The 24,617-nt window shown below is 37.3% G+C and overlaps 1 protein-coding gene across 4 annotated transcripts in view; it reads right to left on the bottom strand.

The window, feature by feature from the left end:
• Positions 1-927: 927 nt before the first annotated feature.
• ST18 (ST18 C2H2C-type zinc finger transcription factor) overlaps positions 928-24,617 on the bottom strand; it is a 48,301-nt gene continuing 24,611 nt past the window's right edge. For 2 of the 4 annotated variants that reach the window (XM_065752494.1, XM_065752495.1), the window contains 11 exons: positions 24,356-24,598; positions 18,855-18,970; positions 16,040-16,102; positions 15,210-15,278; positions 9,698-9,760; positions 9,522-9,602; positions 8,389-8,610; positions 5,990-6,078; positions 4,343-4,446; positions 2,083-2,226; positions 928-1,286 (listed from right to left, as the gene is read on the bottom strand). In XM_065752494.1, the coding sequence (XP_065608566.1) occupies positions 1,146-1,286; positions 2,083-2,226; positions 4,343-4,446; positions 5,990-6,078; positions 8,389-8,610; positions 9,522-9,602; positions 9,698-9,760; positions 15,210-15,278; positions 16,040-16,102; positions 18,855-18,970; positions 24,356-24,598 (1,335 nt within the window). In that variant the 3' untranslated portion in view covers positions 928-1,145. The remainder of the gene's footprint in view (positions 1,287-2,082; positions 2,227-4,342; positions 4,447-5,989; positions 6,079-8,388; positions 8,611-9,521; positions 9,603-9,697; positions 9,761-15,209; positions 15,279-16,039; positions 16,103-18,854; positions 18,971-24,355; positions 24,599-24,617) is intronic. The other 2 variants (XM_065752496.1, XM_065752497.1) reach the window with 1 other exon arrangement.

Genomic DNA, 24,617 nt, shown 5'->3' with positions numbered 1-24,617 from the left:
AAGGATGGGAGAAACCTATCACTGTGCTGCTACCGTTTGAATGAGATGGGCAACACCACTGCACTGGAGTAATATTCCTCTCCAGACTGCTGCTTTCTTCACTGCTGTTAACTTCAAACCAGTATTGAATGCCATTTCAGGGGAGATCTGTTTGATTCATTATGTACAAAATCTTCAGCTTGGGATATGTTTGCAATTTTTGGTTCCAAATCCATAGCAATACTGGTCACTTGGTTAAAATCTCAACATATCATACTAAAAGAGTACCAGTCCTATCAAATTATCATTCTTGTTTAGAGATAATTGTCATTTCCCTCTGTAAGCTAACTCTGAAAAAAACTGCAGTGGTAAAATAAATCTGAAGTTCTCTTGAAACATTTTAAATAATCATTCGCATAGGCTAAATCACACAGCCAAGTCAAGTGCTTTGCTGATTGCTATATTTCATTATTGCTAACGTATTCTTTAACACACTGTTTTCCAGCATACTGTGCTTTTAAGAGCCCGAGTTCCCCACTAGTGGGCACCATTTATCTTCTCAGTCCATGCATCTTCACATCTCATGTTACTGCAAACCCATTTTTGATAAAAAGCCATTATAAAAAAGCAGGATGTGAGGAAAATAAAACTAGAACCACAGTTCCATCATTTGTTACTCTCATAGCTTTTTTTCTTCCTGTACAAACCCAGCAAGTTATTTAATTTACAGTATAACTTTCAGTCTATTTAAAATCCCATTGGAAAATAAATTAATAAACACATTTGTAAAAATATGGCAGGCCGCAAAAATGCTGTTAAAAGATAAAAAAAACAACTCTTTGATTAGAAATAAATAAAAAATATAAAAAATAGTCACACACACTTTTTACATTCACTTTACAAAAACTGAGTGCAAAAGAAGAAAAAAAAAGGAATCGTACTGAAATAAATATAATATACTAACAGAGTGCATTGCTGTTAATACAAATAGTCTGTTGTGTTTTTATTCTTTTTTTTTTATGTCAGCTGGGAAAAAATTAGTGCAATGTTGCAATTGTAAATGCAGCATGGCAACCTACACCCCTTAGCAGTACATGAACTCCTAACAGATCCATCTGGAGTTTACTGCTGTTAAGTAATTTCTGTTGCCCAGCAGCTTTCACATCCTACACATGGATGCCCTTCACTGCCTGTTTGATACTTTCCAGCAGAGCTTTGCATTCGGGGGAATAGTCCCGTTCCAGATTGCTGTACATGTCTGTGAGTGTATTTACATATGCTTCGAAATTCTGCTCACTGATTGGCCCCTAAATGAAGACAAAATAGAGTATAATTGTAGGAGATAAAATGAAGGCTAAAGGAACACAGACACCTACTCCAAAACATAGAAAAGCACTGACATAGCAAATGGGGAGAAGTCATAAACACAGCAGTCATCCATGATAATAAAGGGGTTGTAGAAATTGAGGGATTTTCATGTGTTGGGACATCCATGAAAATTCCAGGCAAGAAAAGGCTCTGAGTTATTACCTTCAGTAGAAACTGCTTCTCTATTGAGACCTTATCTATTGAAGCTCTGGGATTATGGTTGATATCCCTGTAATTGTCCTTATCTAATTTCCCAGTGCCCTTCTTGAGACTGGGAAAGGGGACTGTAATTCTGGAGACCTAACTACCTTGGTGGATTTGGCCTGTGTTTGGATGACATAAAGGACATGGAGTTTTTCTGAGGCAGACCTTTGTTGGCCCAAAAATGACCACAGCACTAAGCTCGGTGACACAGGTTAAAATTCTGATCTAAGAGTAAATACAGATTCTTAGTGTGAAATTTGCAAACCTTATGCAGGGGGATGCTGAGCTAGGGAGGAATAGAGGAAAAGCTCATTCAGGGCAGAAACACCAGCGTTGGCTCAGTCCTGGAAGCAGCTGAGTCTGTTAGGAAGCAGAGTCCAAGATCCAGCACCTCCACAGAGTAAATTAGGCTAAGCAGAGCTCTGCTAACACAGCTACAATGCTCCCGCTGGTCCCTGAGCTTGCTCATCTGCTTCAGGTGCCGGCAAAACAATCTCAATGAAGGTGTGAAGCCACTGGCTGTGGTCTTACCATCTGTGGAAGCTGAATGTCAGCAAGGCTGGAGATGAGGGCTTGGCTTAAGCCAGCTAGCTCCTTCAACAGACTTTCATTGTTCTGCTCTATGAGTTTGTTCTCTTCTTCTATTGTTTTCAGGTTGGTCTCCATAGATGTGATCTACAAAACACAGACATATACAATCACACAAACAGAATTGCAGCAGTGCTGAGCCCAAACTGGCAGTCATACTGTCATGAAAAGGGCCACTGTGGGTCTGAAACTTGGGCGTTTCTTAAAGGATGGATAGAACCTCTCTGTAGAATAATCGCAGTGAGGCAGAGGTGTTCATTCTGAATCAATGGACTTTGCTGCGAGTTCACACAGAAACCCTGTGTCAGTGAGGCACTGGAGAGCACACTGAGCAGGGAAATGAGCTCAGGGGGAAAAGAGGACACACTGGGATAGAAAGTGTGCCCTCAGAGATGGTGGAAGGAAGGAGAAAGGGGCCTGATGCTTGCGTTGCTATCTTGCTCTTAAAGCATCCCTGATGGTTGGACACAATGGCCGTGACGCAGCTTTTAACTGTTGTGCTACCTCCCTGCCTCACTGTCAGATGGAGGGTAGAGCTGTGAGCTGACTGGGATAGCAAGAGGGATGGGATCAATAGGAGAAAAAAAGAGCGGGAAGGAAATTGAGATGCTGAGTGTGTGATTGCTGACATCTCTGAGGAACTAAGTGGAAACACCCGGTTTTAAAAACAGCTTAAAAAAGTACCTGAGATAGCAAAATGGTAAAATTTCTGCATGAAAGCAGAAGGCATATACTGAACTGTGAAGGTTTATAAGTCAGAAGTTGTGCTGAAAAATGGCAGGCACTGGTGCTTCACACAATGCAGACATTTGAATGGCTGCCCATGGCTCCTCAAGGCACAGAGCCACAGCATATCTGCAAGTGTTAGGCCCTCTCCACTCTCTCCTCCTTAGGACAGACATCACCCTGAACTGCTTAAATCTCTTCTTGTTGTGGTAGTTGAGTCTCCTCCATCCACACCCAGACTGCCCTTCAGGGAGAGGAACTCAGTTTGCCCAAATGCAGGCCTGTCCTCTGGAGTATGCTTCAGGTAGTCGAACTCCTGACCCGGGGAGTTTAAAATGGGATAGAGCAGAGCCGTGTAGCAAACACATTGCTTCAGATGTAGTTCAGGTTTTGTTTGTCAGACTGTTTTCAATCTTCAGTAATTCAGAGGAGAAAGCTGGCTGAATAAATGAGACCATCTCTGTGCAGAGAGAACTGAAAACAGCAGAAAAAACCTCACTGCTATTTGGCTTGGGATGGATATTCATGGGACCTTCTCAGTATGAAGCCAGTCATGTGTTTACATTAAGTGCAGGTGGCATAAACTTCACTGATGTTTAGACTATACACGGAGAGGATATTATAAAAACAGCATGAAAATCAGCACTGAGAACATTCTGCAAATACAGAGAGGTGTGGTTGCTCTCTGTTCTGGATTAGTTTGGACTTTCATTCTGTTACCAGATCTGTTCTTATTTAGGAATTATCTCCTTAAACTCTTATTGTTCCTAAAACATTGGCAAGGTTTTGCTCTTGCTTCAACCGGATTTACCCAGGTGAACCCCCAGGTGTATGTAGAGGTCTGTCTGTGGACAAACATTCCCCATAGAACCACAGTCAGCACCTGGAGGCTAACGCCAAGCTGTCAAGTTTATGAAAGAACGGCAGTTAATGACGTTTCCACGGACCCCCCCCCCAAACTAAATCTGCTTTACCAGTCAGCAAGAGGCATCTGTTCTTTACCAGTTGTTGCCTGGAGGCAAAATTCGAACTATTCGAGTAACTGTCGGTGAGTGAACCGAGCTAGGGAGATTTTCTTAAGTGCAAAAGAACAAAACCAACACTCAGTAAGAGTCAGAGTGGACTCCTAACACCTTTTCTAGCCTGGGTTCTTAGCGCACTCATGGGATTCTCTGTGGTGCATTTGACAGAGGTTTGGTCAACAAAGGGAAATGATTCTCTGGTTGCCAAGATTAGCTCTAAACTTCCATTTACCTATCAGAATAATTCCCAGGAATCTGCTACTTATTTTCAGAAAACAAACAAGAAAACTTGACAAAAAGGCGCATACGAGTTTTGTAATTTTAAATGCTACACAATGAAGGGAAAGCATGTGCATACAAAATATCGACATTTAAACATACCATTTACTTAACACTGATTTATTGCTTTTAACCATAGCATAATAAAAACTAAAATTTTGGCTTTGATATCATACCTGGGTTTGGAGTTTCATCATGTCAGCTTCAATTTTAAGATTAGATTCATTCAGTTCTTTTATTTCTTCATCCAAATGTCTGATTTCTTCATCACTCTCAATACCTGCAAATAATTGAAAACACCAATATCAGATTTGAAGTGTTTACATCTAAATTCATAGACGAATAGCAAACATTTCTGTTACTAAACAAGAGGAAGATAACAGCTTTTCGATCAAATGATTGATCTCTAATTTGCCTCTTACTTTGCTTTTATTGTCAAAATTGTTTTTTAGCTGTAAAATATTTATATGAGCTGAAACATCTAAGGGAAAACCATTGCCCTCTGAGTTTTTGTATTTCACAGTTCTCTTTTTCCAGCTTAACATGCAACCACGAACTAGCCAGGAAAAGGAAAATCTTGTAGAAATGCTAGGGAAGAGGAAAGTATATCATAATATATGAGGGAGCATTTACAATTTTTTTTTTTTTTAGTTTTAAAAGCAATGTAAGAGCAAGCCTTCATTTGCAGAGAAAACCCAAGGCTAACATCTCCAATAGTATAATTGCTGACTTTATTAAAGTCCTCTGTACCTGTTTCTGATCTTTCATGAAAATGTGTAATCATGTGTAATAATTTCCTGGGTCACAGCCTTAGGTATGTGTGGAATGTGAATGACACCAAAAGCTAAATAACATTATAGAAAAAATAAATAAAATAAAATAATAAATAAAGAACAAGGAAGGAAAAATCTCTTTGGATCTTTAGTTAAAGTCTTGTTCTGTAAAATATTGAGCAGCTACAGCTGTTGGCAGTGCATGCCTGTATTTCTGCTCACTCACTCTGAAACCAATTCTGCCTTGAAAGAAGTACCACGACTGTTTCTGCTTTAAAACCTACAGCCCTGAACTGAGTCTGCTGGGGAACCCACTTAGGAAATTTGTCAGAAGCAACTCCTCCCCCACAAATAATATGGACAGAGATGCACATGGAAGCAAAATCATTTGCCTAATGTAACGCAACTGTTTTGCTCAGTTATTGGAAGCATAAAGACAAGTTCCTTTCATCCTGGCTCAGTGCCAAGCTTTCTAAAGCATTTTGTACAAGAAAGCAAACTCCTACACACTTCCCCTTATATCTATTTGGTAGTTGTTCCTTTACTTTTACTATAAAGGTTAGCAAAATGTTCAAAACACTGCACAGAAACATAGTATTCAAGTTAAGGAGTCAATTTACGCATGCAATTTATCTCTCTTCTAATTTAGTTTAATGACTAGCCAATGTCAGCTAGCTCTTTTGATCTGTAACTACTAATTACAATAGTGAAAGCATCTCCAAAAATAAAATAAAATAAAAAATCAGAGATAAAAAGAGATCATACTCCTAAATGTTGAATTATCATGCTGCAAATGAGATGAATTTTATAATCTCTCATGCAAAGATTTTTGTTATTCAAGTTCAGTTATTGCTAGAGACAACTTAAAGGATAGAAAATTAATGCCAGAATGGCATCAAGGAGCTTAAGTATAGATGGGAGTCCAGGCCCTTCTATACACATAAATGTCATCATCTTTTACAGATCTCCTTACCACCACTTGCTTTAAGCTTGATAGTCATTAACTCTTCTATACAAATAAATGTCATCATCTTTTACAGATCTCCTTACCACCACTTGCTTTAAGCTTGATAGTCATTAACTCTTCCGAAATTTTGCCCTTTTTTATGGCTTGTGCATTCAGAGGACAACCAGATAGACTGAAACAGATAGGAAAAAAACATTAGCACCCACTTGAAAATGGCAACAATCCTTTCAGGCAATATTATCATGCACTTGGACAGACCTCTGTATCTAAGGTCACATCAGTATCTCCATTATAGCACAGTTTCAGGGAATGACATAACTCATGAAGAGCTATTTAGCTGCATATTTCAGCCTGAAAATTGGAACAAAAATCTCAACCAATAAGTAAACAACATTTAAGCATATTTCAAAATAATCAAGAGAAAATTGGGAGCTATTATAAAGTTACGTGAAGATGCATTTACAGTATTCTTCAAGTTCCATCACTTATAAACAAATAAAAACTCTATTGTTTTTATTGAGTGATTATGGTTCAGAGTAGAGTGGCAGATGGTCCTTTAAAACGTTTACCATTCTTAAAAATATAAAATTGCTAATGGGTTGATTTCCGCAGCACTATTACATTATTTTGTTGATACATAATAACAATCAATACAATAATAACTCTGGGTATACCCTATAGACTCTAATAGCTTTTTTGAATGGTTATATTATATAATCAGTTTGCTTTTTAACCACTGTTCACATTAAATTATATTTTGTTATTCCAGTGCTTACAATTTCATCAGCTGGTAATTATCTGAGGCAATTTTTATTGCCCACTAAAGGGCTTAGATGAATTGCACTGTCTTAAAAATAACAAATAAGAAATACCACGCGCTGAAGAACTGGCACAATACTTTGTATTCAGATGTAGCTAAGTAAGGAGTGAAGGAAAAACTTTTCATAGTATTATTTTTGTTTTATTTTATTTTTATTTATTTTTATTTTATTATTTGGTGGAAAAAGAAAATAAAAACCTATTCCACACGATGTTTCTACAAAGGAAACAAATAAGTCAATAAATAAATAAGTAAAAACTTTGGAATGTTTGTTTCCTGCCTGCTTAGCTAAACGTGCTATTTTTCCAGTTTTCACATATTGCTCTGGATCTCTGCCCAGAGCCAATAAGCAACTGTAAGAAAGTCTCAAAGTCATTGGGTGGTTTATTGGGTTTCAAATGTGGTAAGATTTGTGATATACTTTTCCATCCTGGGTGGTTGTCTTTGAGGACTGGTAGCCTCCCAGTAGCAAATGCTACATAATGAGCACAGAGCAAACAGTTTGATGCTTGAGCTAATGAATCCACCACAGACACAAAACTTTGCTACAGACAGGACTGATATAAGGTCAGTCGAACTGCAGGGCATTGTCCTAGCAGCTGAGCAGAGAGTTCTCTGTAACTATATTACAGCCAAATAAGGAAAACACAAGTATTGTGCTGAGCTGGGAGTGGGAGTGGTGCAGAGCCACAGTGGATTTTCAGACTTGAGACCAACATAGGAATAATATGAGAAACATCAGTGGCTCACCAGAATAAACCCAGAAGTTGAAAGGGAAAAGTAAGAGCAATGGAGCTTGTTGGGGGACCTTTAAACAACCGATTTCACAGGCTATGAAATTTTAACACACAATTCTGATGAATAATACTCAACTTCCTCTGACTGAGTTTGTTCAGGTTATGTTGGAGATTCCTCTATTAAAGAATTTGATTCAGAATGTTAGAAAGAAAGCAAATGAGGTGTAAAACAGAAATTTAATTCCCACTATGCACAGAAGATCAAACTTTACAAGGTAATGTTTTTGATTCTATAGACAGATTCTTTGAGTAGTATTGATCGAACGTGTTCAAATGATATTAATGTTTTCATCTTAATACATAAAAAAAATTTATTGCATATTGGCTATATATGTGATTCCTACTTTGTAAGGACAGTTTTGTTTGTAAAGCGGTAACTGCAAAATGGTGTAATCTATATGAGTTCGATGTGTTTGATTTTTTTGCGCAGTTCTAGCTATTTAAATATGAATTTTAGGAAAACAGGCTTGCCACTGGAAAAAAGATTAAATAAATGCAGCCATTGCTCTTACTTAATCCCTTTTGTTGACATTTCAATGATATTTGAATTTTCTATGAAAGATATACAGATCCAACTCCATATTTACCTAGGACAGAACTCTTATTAAATTTTAAATCATACAGAAACTGTTAATCTGAAGAAAAGACCTTGGAAAGTCACATTGCAAGGGGAACATAAAATAAGAGTTAAAAGTTGATCCCGACTCTCTCAAGCTTATTCTGATCCATAGTAGTTCAGTTGCAATGTAAACTATCTCATTATTTAAATGGGTTCCACACAATTTATTCAGACTTTAACTTCATTTGTTGCCAATTCAACAGTGAAATGTTAAGGAAAAAGGAAAAAGAAAACACAAAGTTATACCTTCTGTGGGTGACAAAAACATTATTAACATGACCCAGCCCGTTGCAGCCTGGCAAAGGACAGTGTGGCAGCTCTTGTTTGTTCAGTTTCCAGGATAGTGAAGAACCATTGACTGGACTCTCCTTCTGTCTCTTGGCAGCCAAAGGACAACCAGAAGCAGTGCGATGAGAAGTGTATTTACCTGATATGTGACCTTGGCCATCACAGCCTATCACTGGACATCTACAGAAACACAGCAAAAGAACCCTGGATTTTACTAGAGACATCTGGTGAAAGCAGTCTCAAAGAAGTCTGAGAAAATATGTTCAGCCACCTATGTCATTTTGCATGAGTATACAAATGCTTGGTCCCCAGGGGTGCACTATACCCAATCATCCAGTTCATGTCAAACTGAGTTATGGAGGTTCACCTAATTTTAAGATTAAGCAATGTAAAATGAAGCTGTATGTGCCTAAGAAACAAAGTCATTCATTTAGATAGTATTTTACCAGAAAAGAAAATTGAAAATCTATCATAGGCTGAACAACCTTTAACTATATCAAAAATCAGCATTCTCTTTTCTCTTTTTGACATGAAGTGGAGGCTGGGTTCAAACTTATTCTGATCCATATTACTGGAAAACTTGTATTGCCTCTTGAAAACAAACTCTTGAAAACAAAAAGAAAGGTTCGGGATCATTTATTTATTTATTTGTTCGTTTGTTTGTTTGTTTTGTGTTGCTCTGTCAGTGTTCTGGACTCCCATGTATCATTAGCAAGCTGTAAGAGCAATATTGACTGCAACTAAATCTTCATGCCTATATTCTAGCAGTTATCGCTTATTGATTTTAATGGAATTTAGTTCAAGTTAGGAATGCAGTAAATATTCACTGAATTTTCAGTTTTTACTTCAAGTGAAATTCTATCCGTTTAAAAAAATAAGGACGATACAAAAATACAGCCAGCCTTCCTCCCTGTTCAAGCTCCATAGTGATGGATTCCATCAGTTTCACTAGAAACTGAAGCAGTTGGTTTGGCTTCAGCTATTGGGTATACTGTCATGTGTCTTGGGTATTTCCTATGATGTTTCATCTCCTCAGCTCTTACTGTCTTTTTCCCCCTTCGCAATTGGCAGACTTACACATGCGTACTCACTTAAGTTCAGGGTCTTCTTTTTCATCCTTGGTAGGAGTCACTTTGATACCACCTTTCCTGGCACGGGGACAACCAGATAAGCTGCAAGAAGCACACAGAATAAAATCCACCTCTTTAGGATGCTGCTTGCCAAGAAGCCTGAGTGCTGCAATCTCAAATCACGGGACCATCCCTACCTTCTGTGTGATGCATAGTTCCCAGTCACATGGCCAGAGCCGTCACAACCAGGTGTCGGGCACCTACAGAATAATATAGGGAGCTTACATGACTTCAAAGATAGCAATGAGTACCTTTTTGACTATGCTGAAAGAATGCTTCCACCACATAGCTTTTGTTGAATATTTAAAGCTAGTTCTTGTTGATTTTTTTTTCTTTTTTAATTGAATTTTAGTAAGGAATGTTAAATGTATTGCATATGATATGTGGATTTAAACAATTCATAACAGTGTTTGCGCCAAACATTTTTCCTTGTACAGAGCCAAACAAACAAACAAACAAACAAAAAGCAGATTGATTTAGATCTATTTGTAAATTTACCGTTACGTATTTGTTTGTTATCCTTCTGATATTAACAGGTACAGATATAAATAAGCACTTTGCCAGTATTTACGGAAGGGAATATGGAAGCAGAGAAGCTGTTTTACTTTTGGACATCAATAGAGTTAGTGTGATAGCCAGAATTTGAATGTAGTAGTTTCTATATTCCTAGCACTGTAATCATACGGGAGGATATCTGTCTATTTAACACTAGATTCAGTTGGGTATTCAGCTAGGCAATTGGATTATGTTTATGTCTCATAGTTAAGGGGTTTTGTGTGTATGTGTGTGCAACAAATAGAAGCCTTTCAAGAATGAATATTTAGTACTAAATACAATCCATACAATGAAAATAAATTTAATTGTATGAAATAAATTTCATTGTATGAAAATAAATTTCATTGTAAATCCATACAATGAAAAGAAACAAATTTTCCTGTTAATGTATCACTGCTGGTGGTCTGGGACAGTAGGCTGTGCTGCAACTAGTAGTACACGAAAAGTACACTTCCAAAGCCTACTGGATTCAGTAGGTCTTTCCACTGACTTCTGTGGTTTTGGGAGCTGGACCTTACTGATATCACCTTTCACTGGTGAAGCAGTCTTTCAGACTAATCTTTTTTTGTCATTTTGTCATTGAATTTGTGTGCGTGTGTTTTTATTAGAGAAATGTCTCAATACATAAAGAAGCATAAGCAAAATATTTACCTTTAGATGTTGTGCCAGCCATTTCCACACTTCTGTGTTCTACAGCACTAGGTTGTTATGTTAACCACTCTTAAAGGCCTTTTAAATGCTATGATTTTTACAGAGCTGTGCCAAACAACTTTGACTGAACCATTAAGGAATATCTTATGGATCTTGGTTGTTACTGAATCTTGCCTGAGATGAGAAGATGGATGATTTGATCAGATTGTTGGTACGCTGCCACGGAAAACTTCTACATGTGTAATGGTAGTATCACATCTAAGTGTGCATCTTTGAATATTTGAAAACATTTTTCTTTGGGACATGACCAAATTTGCTTACTGATTCAAGTAGAATTCAGCAAATAATTTCAACTGAAGAAAGTGAAAACGATTTACTTTTGTTTGTTTGTTTGTTTTAAGTAACAATTTCAAATCATTTCATTATGATATTTTCTGAACAAAAATATTTGGGCAGAATAATATCCTACACAATGACAGAAAAGGTGGAGGTGTGGGTTGCGAAGTACTAGATACACTTGACGGTACAGCTAAATGCTGACCTGTCTGAACACTGGTCACAAGCAGGCAGTTAGGGCAGATGTCTGGAGGGTGTGAATGCTCAACAGTAAAGTCAGAATACCTGCCAAATAGTGTGGGTATTAATTTTGGCTACTTGTTTTATCAGATGATCACAGTTGGAAGAGTTGTCTGTGTAGACTGCATGTAGATTTTAATCTAGCGAGAGCTCTTTATGGAAAACATTCACATAGTGAGTCTGATAGATGTGGACATAAACGTATAGTGAGATAATTTTGAATCTCCCCATCTGCTTTTGCTTCCCCAGGTAGCAGTTAGACTTTACAACCAGACAGGAATTCAAAGTATTCTTGAGATAAAGATTTGAAGGTGAGATATTAATAATATTGTGAAATTTTGCAATACAAGATATACCAACGATGTATTGCCTTTCTATCAGTAGTACTGTGGATCCTGACCAGCGTTAAACTGGCTGATTAGTTTGAACCGATGTCCCAGGCTAGGTGGTTACCCACTGTTATTACTCTGCAGAGCCAAGAAAATCTGATTTATGTTGGAAGGCCAGAGGCCTCGGGATCTCAAACTGAACAGTGTCAGCTCTTGAATGAATGCAGGTTACAGATTCTCTTACGTTTCATCAGTTTTCTTTTCTAAGAACAAATCTCAGTGATTTTCACACAGCAATTTTTGTAACTGTGCACTGAGTACCTGCCATTTTGTGGCTGTTTTCAAGGCTGTTCTATCTTCAAGTAGGCAAACTACAACTTCACATAAAAACCGATACACTTGGCTGAGGATCTAGCAGCACATCCGATACTTCTACTGATTATAAAGCTCTAAGAGATGGTTGGATAGGAACTTAACCTAAGGTTAACCCACACAGGTCAACTAAGTAAAGTACTGATTAGAGCATGTCATGGTGTTGGTGGATTATGGATAATTTATCAACATGGTATATGGAATCTACCTAGACAAATCTCTTCTAGTAATTGATCTTTAACCTCTAGAGCAACTAATATGAGGATAGGAGTATCTACCTACTTCCTAGAATTTCTGAACTCTAATTCGATATTTTTCTATAGTATGCTTTTAAACTTTCAGGTTTGATAAGCAGCTCTTTGGTGACCTGAGAGAAAATGAAATAAATTATGACTCTCCTTTATAGCTTAAAAATCCATATAGTTATCGATATTAGTGTATTTTAATTCGACCATCTTAAATTGTGTAGTGCAGTGAGAATCCTCAGATATTACATTTAATTTCTGAACGCCTCTTTTTTGTTCTTGGCTCAAATCCTGCTTCATGAGGCCTTTTTGAAGATAAGAATGTAACTGAAAACTGTGAATTATCTAGGGGCGAGTGGTGGGTGTCACCATGCCACAGCACTTCTGCTTGTGATTGCAAAGATAAGCAGAAGCAGGACAAGCAGTCTTTTTCAGGGGTGTGGCTTGAAGGAGTAGACTGCTGCAAAAGGCCATAATGCTTGTGCATGGCAATGAAGTCACCACTCCCTGCTGGCTTATCTGTTGGACCAGGTGTGTCACGCTAAAGAAGAAGAAAAAAACACCTGAGAAGTGGGGGATAAAAGGTCTCCCCTAAACTAAGGACTTTGGAGAAGAACTCCCCAAAAAAAAAGAAGCCTCTGACAGAGGAATTCTCTCAAAGAAAAAAGCCTCTTAGGAGAAAACCCCCCGGGGCCGCCTTGCTGCAAAGCTTCCTGGCTTTCTTCCATCCCCCCGCGGTGATTGAACAAGTTCCTAGGTTCAGCAGAAAATCTAGGGCTGACAATCTTGGTGGTGACTCTTTCTCGCTTTCTACGAAGACTCTTTGCTTTTATGTATTTCGTATCTTTTTTCTATCACCTGTCTTCCCTTCCCCATCTCCCTAAACGACTTGGATTTGTAATAAACTGATCAGGCAAACATTTGACATATACCAAAAAGAACCTCCTCTCCCTCCTATAATTGGAGTGAGACAGATTCAAAGATTCACTTTTTGAACGGATATTCCTTATTTCCAAACTGTAGATCACGTGGAAGCCTTGTATCTTTGCTGGCTTAGAGATACACAGTTAAAGCCAAAATCGTATCTTGATTCTGGCAAATTAAACATGAATAATATTTGGAAAAAATACACAGCTTTTTCATCTTCACGCCTAACTACATGAGAGTACTTCAGTGGCCTGATTCTATGAGCATTTATGCCCTTTGCTCACATTGCTGTGTAGTAAATCTAGCTACTAATATCACTATACTACCCCAGTAGCTTAAGATTTCATTTCATTGTTATCAAAAGCAGAATTTCGTTTAAAATTTCACCTGAATAACATTTACAGGAAGCTAAAATAAGTTGGTACATTTGTGGAAAATAATTTTATTTCGCCCTTTTCCCTTTTGCAAATTGTCTGTGAACAGATTTTGATTTTTGCTCTTTTCTAGCTAATTGAAATTAAATGCTAAGTGCATTATGCAACATATTTCTGTCTGTGAAATGTTCATGAACTTTGACTTTGTCTTTCACAACTCACTTATTATACATGGCGTACAATGTGCAGTTTGTCATTTAAGTCATATGCTGTTGCTCCTCTTTCCTTATGGCATGACCAAAACTCTAGAAGCTTTAGTGGAAAAATAACCATATTGGTATGCAAATTTTTTTATTCACACATGAATATGTGGGGGAGGGGCTGCATGAAGAGCAACTATTCAAAATATTTGTGTGAGTGTCTATGTATGGCAGAAAGCCAGAAAAAGCAGGGACAAATATATATGACTCAGCAAACAATTTCACATTTGTCAGCATTTTCACAAGTCAGTTCCCTCCTTCTTGTGCTGCTCTATTAAAAAAAATACTAAAACTCAATTTTATACATTTGAGAGTCAATGAAGTACTGTGCCAGTGTGTCAGTTTCCCGAATAAATTTCAGAACTGTTTCAAGCAGTTGCTCATATAAATTGACCTTTTTTGCCATTTTGAAGCATCTCTAGCAGGTTCACCTCCATCAGTTCATTTTGTTTGCAATTCATTTTATTGGACTAGAGAATGAGACCACTAGCATTTGATCTAGGTAAGCTAACTTGTGACTAAACACGGAGTCAAACCTTTGTGTAGTCAGTACAGCCATAAATATCATCTTAACAGCATAACTGCCATAGTTGGTCTTTATTTTCTTCTGTCTGGATTAGGGATGAACCAAAAGGACAGAAAGGACAGTCACAGGATTCTTCTCTTTTTACATGCATCCACGAGATTTCCAAGCCATCTATTACAGGATCCAATTTGCAAGATGCAGAGAGAAAGCTATGAAAGAACTCTAATTATCCTTTCCTCTTCCCCATGTCCTTATAGACAAAGGCAGTTCAATAACTAGATGACTGGTTGCCAGTGCCTCTCTTGACTACAGATTTTTGAAATATTCATATGTCCCTATACATCTGTCTATATAGCAGAGCCCGCACAGTCCTTTTGTAAGTGACATTTCATGGTGAAAATTATGCCAGCACAGAATCACGTGACTTGATGTCTGCTTCAGTGACATTAAACGCATAGTATATGGTACTGAATGATAAAAAGCGATACACAGGATTTCTGGTCTAGTTTTTAGATTTATTTTATCTATTTTCTCTAATCAGTAGTGTGTTTTAAGTATTTTCTCTTTCTTTCTGAATGAAAAATACTGTGAAAGAAGCCTCTCTTAGAGTTTTCAATATTTATCTCCATGTCCTGGCTAATTCATGAAAATGAAGGGACACCAAAAAACAGGAAAGGCAAATTGAAAGAAATAAACTGTTCAAATAAGTGAACTTCCCTGAAATATTTCATACTTCATTGCTCAGAGTAATTCAAATGAAAAACTTAGTTAATGTAGGGAACATGTTGATCAAAGATAAATAAGAATTACATTTTTATTATTATTAATACTTACTTAAGCTCCTGAGAGTTAGCAGCCATAAGGGATTTTAGTGTCTTGTCAGCTAATGGGCACCCAGAAACACTGAAAAATACAATGTAGAACGTTTAACTGAAACAAAATTTATAGATTTTTTACTTAAGACAGAAATCTTTATAAAAAATGTGACTTAAAATGTGAAAAAAACAGACCCTCAGATATTTCCTGTTGCCAAAGGAGGAACAATCTATGCCAGACTCTATGTCATGAATTACTGGAAAATATATATAGTTAGGGGTAGAGTTTTCTACGTCCCCGTAAAGCATTGTATGGCAATGCAGTGTTATACAGAGCCCTTTGTACATAAAGGGCAGGTAGAGCATCTGGTCCACGTAGCTGCTTCTGTCTCGCACTCAAAAGGAAACATAATAAATTATTGTTTCAACCCCCAGGTAGACAGTAGGCAGAAGAAAATAATTGGCAGCTACAGAATATATTGTCAGTTCTATGAATTTCAAAGCTACTTGCAGTGGTATCTACAGAAACCTTATTTAAAATCCCATTCAACATCTCATCTGTATAGAGAGTGCTTGTTCAGTTAAGGAAATGCAAACTTTACTCAATGACTTATCTATAGGTCTCTGCTAAGTCATGCAGCTTGTGTAACAAGCATATGCTGCCTAAATCCATCAGACTATTCAGTCCAGACCTTCTACAAAATATAAAACAGGAAAAAATAGACATTGAATGGATTATTTTCTTCAAATTACTTTTGAGTACTTATATGTGGTTAGTATAGAAGAAATTAAATGACAGCAGATAAAAGTAGCTCTGTTTACTGCTTTGGTTTTCTTGTTTTTCCTTACCTGCGGTGTGAGGCATAGTTTCCTGTTACGTGACCGCTACCATCACATCCTGGAGTCGGACAGCTATAAGAAGATGCAATGAGAGGTTAGAACATGTATAATATACCACATAGCTTACCCTTCAGTTAAAACATGATGATACTTAGGGCAGTCATATTCATCATAACACATCTCAATACCATCATGACACCACAAAAACAAGCAAAATCTACTCGACAGTTCTAGTTTTCAATTACTATTTAAAGCATAGAAGGAAAAAAAGTCCTATTTCCACCATGCAAATCAGTCAGAACTGTACTTTTTTTTTTATCTATGCAAGTGTGAAGCCACCTTGCTTTGCATAGATTTTTCAGTTACAGCTTGGATTCTTGAAAAGAAACATTACTATTGCTACCAATTTTTCACTGCAATTCATAAATCCTAGGGATAAAGTTTCCTATCTAAACTTGTGTGTAATGCAGGCCTGAGAACAATAATATCCCAAATCATTCCTTTAGCTTCTGGACAAAATAAGGCACTTTATTTACAAATGTATAGTTATTTGCTCATATAAGTGAGAAGCAGATGCCATGTTTGCTTGCAGAACAGAAAACCTATTAGCTAAAGCTCAGAATGAGTGTGTTTTCCTGGGACTTTTCTCAGCTGAAATGAGAAATGGCATAAAAGTGGTGTACATTTAGCACAATGGGTTTTTTCGTTTATGCCAAGAGTTAAAGGCATATTTGACCTGGAGAAAATGTTATTTTTTTCCTCAACTCGACTTTACTCATAACACTGAGATCATTTACCTAATTGGGATATATTCCTCTGCAAGTCGGCAGAAATGGCAAGAAATGCAATTTGTGGGTGGATGTGGAATGAGTTAAGTATACCCTTCTACAGTTTTTTAAAACCTCCAACAGCAGTCGTGTAGTCACCTTATAAATGGCTGTGTTTCACTGGGCCGATAGTTAAGCAGGGCAATCAGAAGCTGCACAGAAACATTTAGCTAGTGCTCCTTGAGTAAGGAATACCTCAGATCCTCACCTGGCTATTTTCTCTCGACTGGCAGAATGCTAGGAACTTTTCAAATCTGTGAAAAAGCTGTAGCAAGATATCACAGCACACTTCAACTTGAGCAATGTAGTTTTCGTTAAGAGAATCAGCTTGGAAAAATAGAAGGCACATGCTATGAGCTGATATTCATACAGTAGTTCACTACAAGTGAGAAAATGGGGTCAAATTTTTTTTTATCTGTAAGTGCTTATGTCATTTTAAAAACTTCCTCATGATGGAGCCACCTGTATTGGATTGTTCTGTACAAGTTTCCAGGCTTAGTGGGATCTCAGATATGCAGTCTCATCCCTATAATTGCCCCTAGATTCTGCTGATATATTAAAACTATTCCTTATTGAATTTTCAAGACAGCTACATTTTAGGTGTCTCTTTCTACTCACCGTGTGAAAAAAATAGAGTAAAACCACTTCCAGATTATCATTTTCATAAATACGGTGGAGAATTTTTACTTAGGAGATTAGAAAAGTATTTTACAGGCATCTCTAAACAGGTCAGTATAACAAAGGAATAAATATTACAAAAGAAAAGCCATTAGAGTCTTCAGCAAATAAACTCTGAGCATTTTTGTAAGCAGTTGTTTTAGAGGAGGCAAAACAAACACGACCTCTTTCAATTTGGGTCATGAACTACAAGTACAAATACAATGTGGTGAGTAGACAACATGCAGGCTGCACGGCATGAGGTGAAAGAATCACTCTTCACACAGAAGCTTGCCCCAGGGAGATGTTTTTTCTAAAGACAGAAGCATATCTAGCTGATTCAGTGCCACTGAATCTGGGGAGCAGGACACAAGGTGATGGGATGCAACTCATTTATTTGTCGAAGAGCTAGGCAGTGATACATTATAGACTATCATCACTAAGTAATACTATGTCCACTTGCCTAGAGAGACCTATTTTGTACTGGGGACAAAAGGAAAAGTGGAATAAATGATTACTCGATCCCAGATGGCAAAAAACCCACTCTATTGATATCAGTGTTGACATGAATCCAGTAGGCTTTTGTGAAGAGCCTAACTGGGATTTTAAAAGGCGACCAGTGTTATGAGCTGGTTGAGGCAATTTTACTGAAACTGTTCTGAACTGAAACAAGCTGTTATGCGCAAAAAGGTGTAACAGAATTATCCTGATTTCTTTGCAGTTTTTGGCAATAAAGTTTTGGACTTTAAGCAAATGAGTGTCTTTTCTTGGGAAAAGAAATCATCAGCCTATTCTCCTAGAGCATGAATTTGTGAGTCCACTGGATTTTCAGTAGGACAGAATGACAGAATGATTCGAAGAAAGCAAATTAGTGACTTAAGCTGATTTCCCACAGGTTGGAAATCCCTGGGGCAGCTCCTCACAGTCCACTATCCATTTTATCCTTTGAACTTTGTATGTTTCATATCTGCAAAATCTGCTGCACTTCTACAAAAATCCTCATAAGTGGACCTATAACAAAGACTTTCCAAATAAAGTTTATTTAATTACATAAATGTTAACCTAGCCTACTTGTAGCTGTTGTGCATTTGTTACCTATCTACATGAGGAACAAGAGGATACAGAGTACAGTACAGGTCTTGAATCTGTCCAAACTCTCAGACCTAACTCTACCATTTACCAGCTTCATGCTGACCTATAGCAGGAGCTATCTGAAATGATCAGTCATGGAAGTCTCCCTTCTCAGCTCCCTCAAATGCACTTCAAACCAGCACTCAGACAAACAATTTAGTCAGTCTTTAGAAGGGTAGAGGAAAACATGCCATTTTTTTGTGACTCACGTGATGAGCTCCTTTTTGAGGTCTCTTGAATGGAGCTTAGGTTTAGGACTTGGTATGGAGACTTCCCCTGGGTACTTTTTTTCTTCCATGTTTTCTGGAGAACTCACTGGATCTTTCTGAAATATTAGATGGGAGTGTGACAAATGGTTTCTCTGGTCAAGGCCTTTTACATATTTAACATCTTTAAAACATTTTAGAAAGTGCCACAAGAGAAGTGATTAAAAAAGGGTAATGCATCACAATTCAAAGCACTGGGAGGTAGATGTTTTAAAATGTTGAACAGTATATTTGTGAAATTATTTCTGAAGGTAGATGCTGTTTTAATGTGTACATAGGGAAAATCAGTTTTACATTTATATTACAATGATGAAGACCAAAGAAAAACACACAGAGAAAATTAAGGCAATTATTGAATGTACAGATAAACATGACTTCAGAAAGTATATATTTGCTTTTTCTTTGCAAGTGCTTCATTCATTATGTTTTATATGCAGTTGAAGAGAACAATTGTACCATATTGTGAATTTAAAAATTATAATCATAAATTAAAAAAACCCTATTGTATATAAAAATATGTAAATGCAACACTTTCTAGGTTAGTAGAATGTAGTGATTTGATGTCATGCAAAGACGAGATTCTTGACAGAATAAAAATTGTGAGAAAAAAAAAACACTGAAATTTTCTTAGCAGCAGGCTGGTAAGGGTAGTTATTGATTTCTACTATTTGTAGATTAAAATCATCATTGCTGCAGGGCTATTTGATGGATAGTATGCACTGTACATATTCATTCTCCTGGGAAGGAATTTTGGAAATCCAGAGCCCTGGAGTATAAAGCATTTTCATTTTCTGAAAAGAAAAAGAAAAAAAAACCAAAAAAACTAACAACCAAACAAAAAACCTTTGATCATTTCAAATATCTACATTTCTACTGTTTTGGGAATTAACGTCTTCAACTATTACTATTTTTGTTTTTCTCTTTTGGGAGAAATGCTGTGTGGATATTGCATCATTCAAGAAATCTTCAAAGCCCGTAGCATCAATTATTAAATCTCTATAAATCCTTGCTGGGAACTCACGTTGGGTTTGTTACTTCAATCTGATACACATGCAGGTAGCACTCTGAAATTACCACATGTAGGAGTAGAAACTGCTGCCTGCAGTTAAGGGGAGAACCTCTCAGCTTCTGCTAAACTCACAGGGTTGGTGCTGTAGATACTCTGGGCTTGTGCAGATGATGAACGTGCCAGGACAGAGGGGTAGGGATGTCTGCAGAACTCTTAAGCACATAGTGAAGGGCTGAGAAGAATCTGGACAGAAAATGGAGATTCTGCCTACTGGGACTTGTAATCTCTGCGGGAGTGTTTCTTCTGATAAAGCTTCCATATGGTCTTCAATTCTGGCAGTTCATCTTTGCCTGTTTGGGGACTGGATCTTCAATATGACTTCCTTTCTGCTTTCTGGTACTGGCTACCTACTTCTTACTGTAACTTACACTATACGTACACATGGAAATTCATGTTATATTACTGATATATCAGTTACTGCTGATTTTTGGAGCCACATTTGTGGCGTTAGTTTGTTTGGGAATAATCACATCTGCTACAAATGTACGAAGCAAAAATGCATGTCTTCTTTTCTAAACACTCTTTCATAGCAATGGACAAGTCATGCTTTAAGGTATAAAAGTAAACTGATATATTTCAGGCTCTTGGAATTGTATTTCTAAAGGAAAATTTCACATAAGGAGTAATGGAGTTTAATGGAGACCAGCATTGCTAAAATGTTCATATAGAAATACTAAATATTTGAAAGTTATCCAAACATGGAGGCCAAGAAGCTAAAAAGTGAAAATAGAGAAAGGAACTCCAGCTTTTTTCCACATTTAAGTCAACCTGAGATACTGTTTTCCAACATGAAGTTAAATCCTGATTCTAGTGACATGTGGGGATATTCTTCCTCTTAAAGCTACTGTAGAAAGAGAGTTATATTTAATTACTATGTCTTCCCTCGTGTTCTCACATTCCTTTCTTCCATACATGTAGATAAAAGCTTGTACAGGGATTGTCACTATTGTAACTCTGCATAAAATCAGAAGCTCCCAAAAGAACAGCAAATTGGTGACCTTCTCCTGACAGATGCAGGGTTAAGATATCAACATAAGTTCTGAAACCCTAGGTAAGTTTGTTTCTAGTTAATGCAGTGAATGTTGAAGAAGGTTGACTTATCAATTGTGTGCATTTTTTATCAGCCAAATCCAACAGGCTACATCTGTGTTTCTGAACTGGGGCCCAATACTTTTTCTAAAGAATTAGTGCATGCGTGGGAAGAATCTTAAAAATATATAAGGACCGGGCACACATCAGCCTTTTCCATCTCTTGTGAGTGGTTCAGATGAGAAGAGCCCGGTATTGGCACTGGTTGAAAGACCATTCCTGCATTCCACTGAGCTCCTGAGCTACATGGTGATCTTCAGGATGCATCTGCAGTCAACAAAAGTACCTGTAACTGCTCACACTGCAGGGCTTCCTAATGTTTTCAGTTACAGCTTGTGTTCTTTATCTCAAATGGAAGACATCTCTTGATCAATTGTTGGACAAGAAACCTCTGTGTGAGACATTCGTCAAGTCACTGATTGATAACTACTGCACAGAGAGGACTGGCTATTAATCCCACATATTGGGACTTGACAAAACAGCATTGAGCTTGATATACACAATTTCATTTAATGATCTATTGAATCATTAAAAAAATAGGATGGGAAGATAAAAGTTCATGTAAGTATATCTAGATGCACATATTTAATGTGTATGATATCCATATCATATTTTTTTTTCCAAAATTTAATTCTGGATTTATTGAACTAACTTTTCCGAAGTAAGATTTTTAAACCAACAGCTATACACACACTGACATGACAAAAAACCTACAAGAACTTAATGGTTGTGCTCCCTTGAAAAAGAAAAAATTCTCCCAAGGACCAAAGTAGTAATATATTTCTAAGGAATGAGAGAAGCATGCAGATATTTAAAGAGGTGATTTCCTCAGCATTTTCTTTGCAGCTTGTGAAAGACCATTATTCAAGCAGCTTGAAATCTTCAGATTTGTAGAGGCTGTAAAAGGAAGACCTCACAATAGGAATGCAAGCAGAAGAATATCCAAACTTTGCCTTTCTTGGCCCTAGAGTCAATACATGCAGCCCACAAGGGACCATGTCTACCAGAGATTTAGCTTTAGATGGATAGATAGGCCCTTGGGAAAACACTTTCAGTGCTTCCTACTTGGTCTTTTAAATGATGATGATGATAGCTACATGTATGTATAATTTTTCCTTTCCCATTTGATGGGATTTATAATTAAATGCTATTAAAAATCTGAAGAATACCAGACTAAAAGGAAAACCAGCCCAATCCATCCAAGCACTACTATTTTCTGCAGAGCATGTGTGTATTCACGCATGCACACTACAGAAAGCAAGCAAGCAATGAAACTCCATTAATGTACAGATGGAAGTTTATATTGATTTCAGCAAAGACCAGAACATAATGGTAACATGAATAACAGATAATAGCATCTGGCACTTTTAACATTTTTAAGCCCTGAAATCTTTGGAGAACTGACAGTTGAACTAACTGACAGCTCTAGTTATTTCTCAGCGCTTTCCTTTTGGAGTGATTTTGAGCTTTTTCCAAATTCAGATTTTTTTTTTAAGGGGGCATCTGGACAGGCTATTTCACTGAGAGAGAGAGAGACAATATTTTCTGGAAATTACCACCAAAATTAAGCAACTGTTGTGCATATGAACCAGATAACAATGAATTAGAAATAGATCTAATCAGTCATTTTCTTTGCATGAGGATAACTGCCAGTCTTCGATTTCCAAACAGAGCCTCTGGCCCTGAGATCACTGGACACACTGATGTTCCCTGGGATGGCAAAAGCTCACAGCAGAGGTCTGGGTCCAGATCCTCAATTAGGAACATGCCATATAGTGTCAAAGCATAGAGTGTGAGGGGCAAGAGTGTCTGAACAGTGATCTTTAACTCATTTTATGTAGTGTGCTGATGCCTCCAGTTCCCTATGCTGGTGCCAAGTGAACCAGGCAGCCTCACATCTTGGCTGTCTGAAAGTCCATCAAGAGTGGGACACATGGAGGTGCTTCTGCCATAGCTGCTTCTCTGATCCTCAGTTGCTGCAGGGAGGAGGGGCAACAGAACAGGCTGCAGCATCAGTTGATCTCCTGCAGCAAAGCAGTTTTCTCAAAGCTGGGGCCCTCAGCTTACTGTCTTGTGTGAAATTCACTCCAGAACACTGATACAGGTTCCCAGAGTCTTGTGGCTGAGGCAGAGAGCACAGTCAACCTCACAGAGGTGACAGCAGTGTGCACTTCAAGACAAGCCCGCCTCCAATAAATGATCCACCGCAGCACAAATTGTCTCATTATGGCAGATCTCTATCCAATCCTGTCAGATTTTTATTCATACAACTGAATTATTTTCTATTTCCTGGTATTTTTGGAATTGTAAGTGTGAATCCCCTAACTTCAAATCTAAACAGCTTTACCACACTGTATGTCTTCTTAAAGTATCAGTTTTGATATTTGAAGAAAAGATTATTTTGTAATAATTAAAATGCTCAAATGTTTTATTCTCTCTCTCTTTCTTTCTCTCTCTCTCTCTATATATATATATATGTATAAAACAAATAAAAAGGAAATGTATTCGAAGCCAAATAAAAAACTTCAAATGGAAACATTTATATTCTACTTCAGAAAGCTATCACTAAGGCTTGTTTATGTTTATTAGCAAGATTCTGGTTAATTAGACTTAAAATGTATTTATGATTCCCTCCTTATATAAGAGAAATTCAAATAATCTATATTCTGATGGCCAGACTCAAGAAAAAGAAAAATAACAAAACAAAAATTGACTGAAAGCCAAAGCTTGTCCAAAAGGAGAGAAAAACAATAGAAGAGTCAAATAGAAGGAGAGAAAAACAACAGAAGACCAGGCTGCTATGATGCCAACATGGCATAAATCTATATGATAAACAAAACCAAAATCATGATCATTACCAAGTTGGAAGGGGAAGTCTAGAAGAGTAGCCATGAAAGGTACAAAGGCTAAATAAAAGCATTTACTGAAATTTTAGTTGGTCATCTTGCTTTTTTTCCTATGTTTTCAAGTTTGACTTTTAATCTTTCCTAGGATAGGTTGAAAAGAGAAGATATTTGTATGTATTCTTCCATTTTTCCCTGATTTCTTATAGAATAAAAGTCATCACTATAGATGGAAATTACATACATATATTTTTGTGCTAATTGTAAAAAAAAAACCTTCAGGAATTTCTAACAATTTTTCATTTCTGAACTTATGCTCTCAGATGGGATTCTGAACCAATAGACTCACATGTGAGATCTAAGGCTCACTGGCAGAGATTTACTGCAATACCATTATTTGACCACTCATCCACTGAAAAAAAAATCACTCAGAAAAAAAATACCTCTTTTTCTTCTTTCTTGCCATGTGTCTTACTGTAGTTGATTGGTGTATCCCAGCCTTCTTGCTCACAGAGAGCCTGGTAGAAGGCTGCATTTACCAGAATGCTGCTTGTTTTGAAAGGAGAAGAGGAAGGAGTGGGAAGTACTGTACTGGAAGAAGTGAGAGGCGTAACTTTGTCTTGGCTTCGGTTCTTTTTCATGCTCAAATCCAGAGTGCCATTTTCATCCACTTCTATCTCAGTTCCCTGACATGCAAGAGGAAAT

Source organism: Cyrtonyx montezumae, unplaced genomic scaffold (assembly GCF_038088225.1).
Source record: "Cyrtonyx montezumae isolate F1298 unplaced genomic scaffold, pur_monq_1.0 scaffold_8, whole genome shotgun sequence".
NCBI lineage: Eukaryota > Metazoa > Chordata > Aves > Galliformes > Odontophoridae > Cyrtonyx > Cyrtonyx montezumae.
Note: the sequence above shows the minus strand (reverse complement) of the source record. Positions and strands in the feature narration are given on the sequence as shown.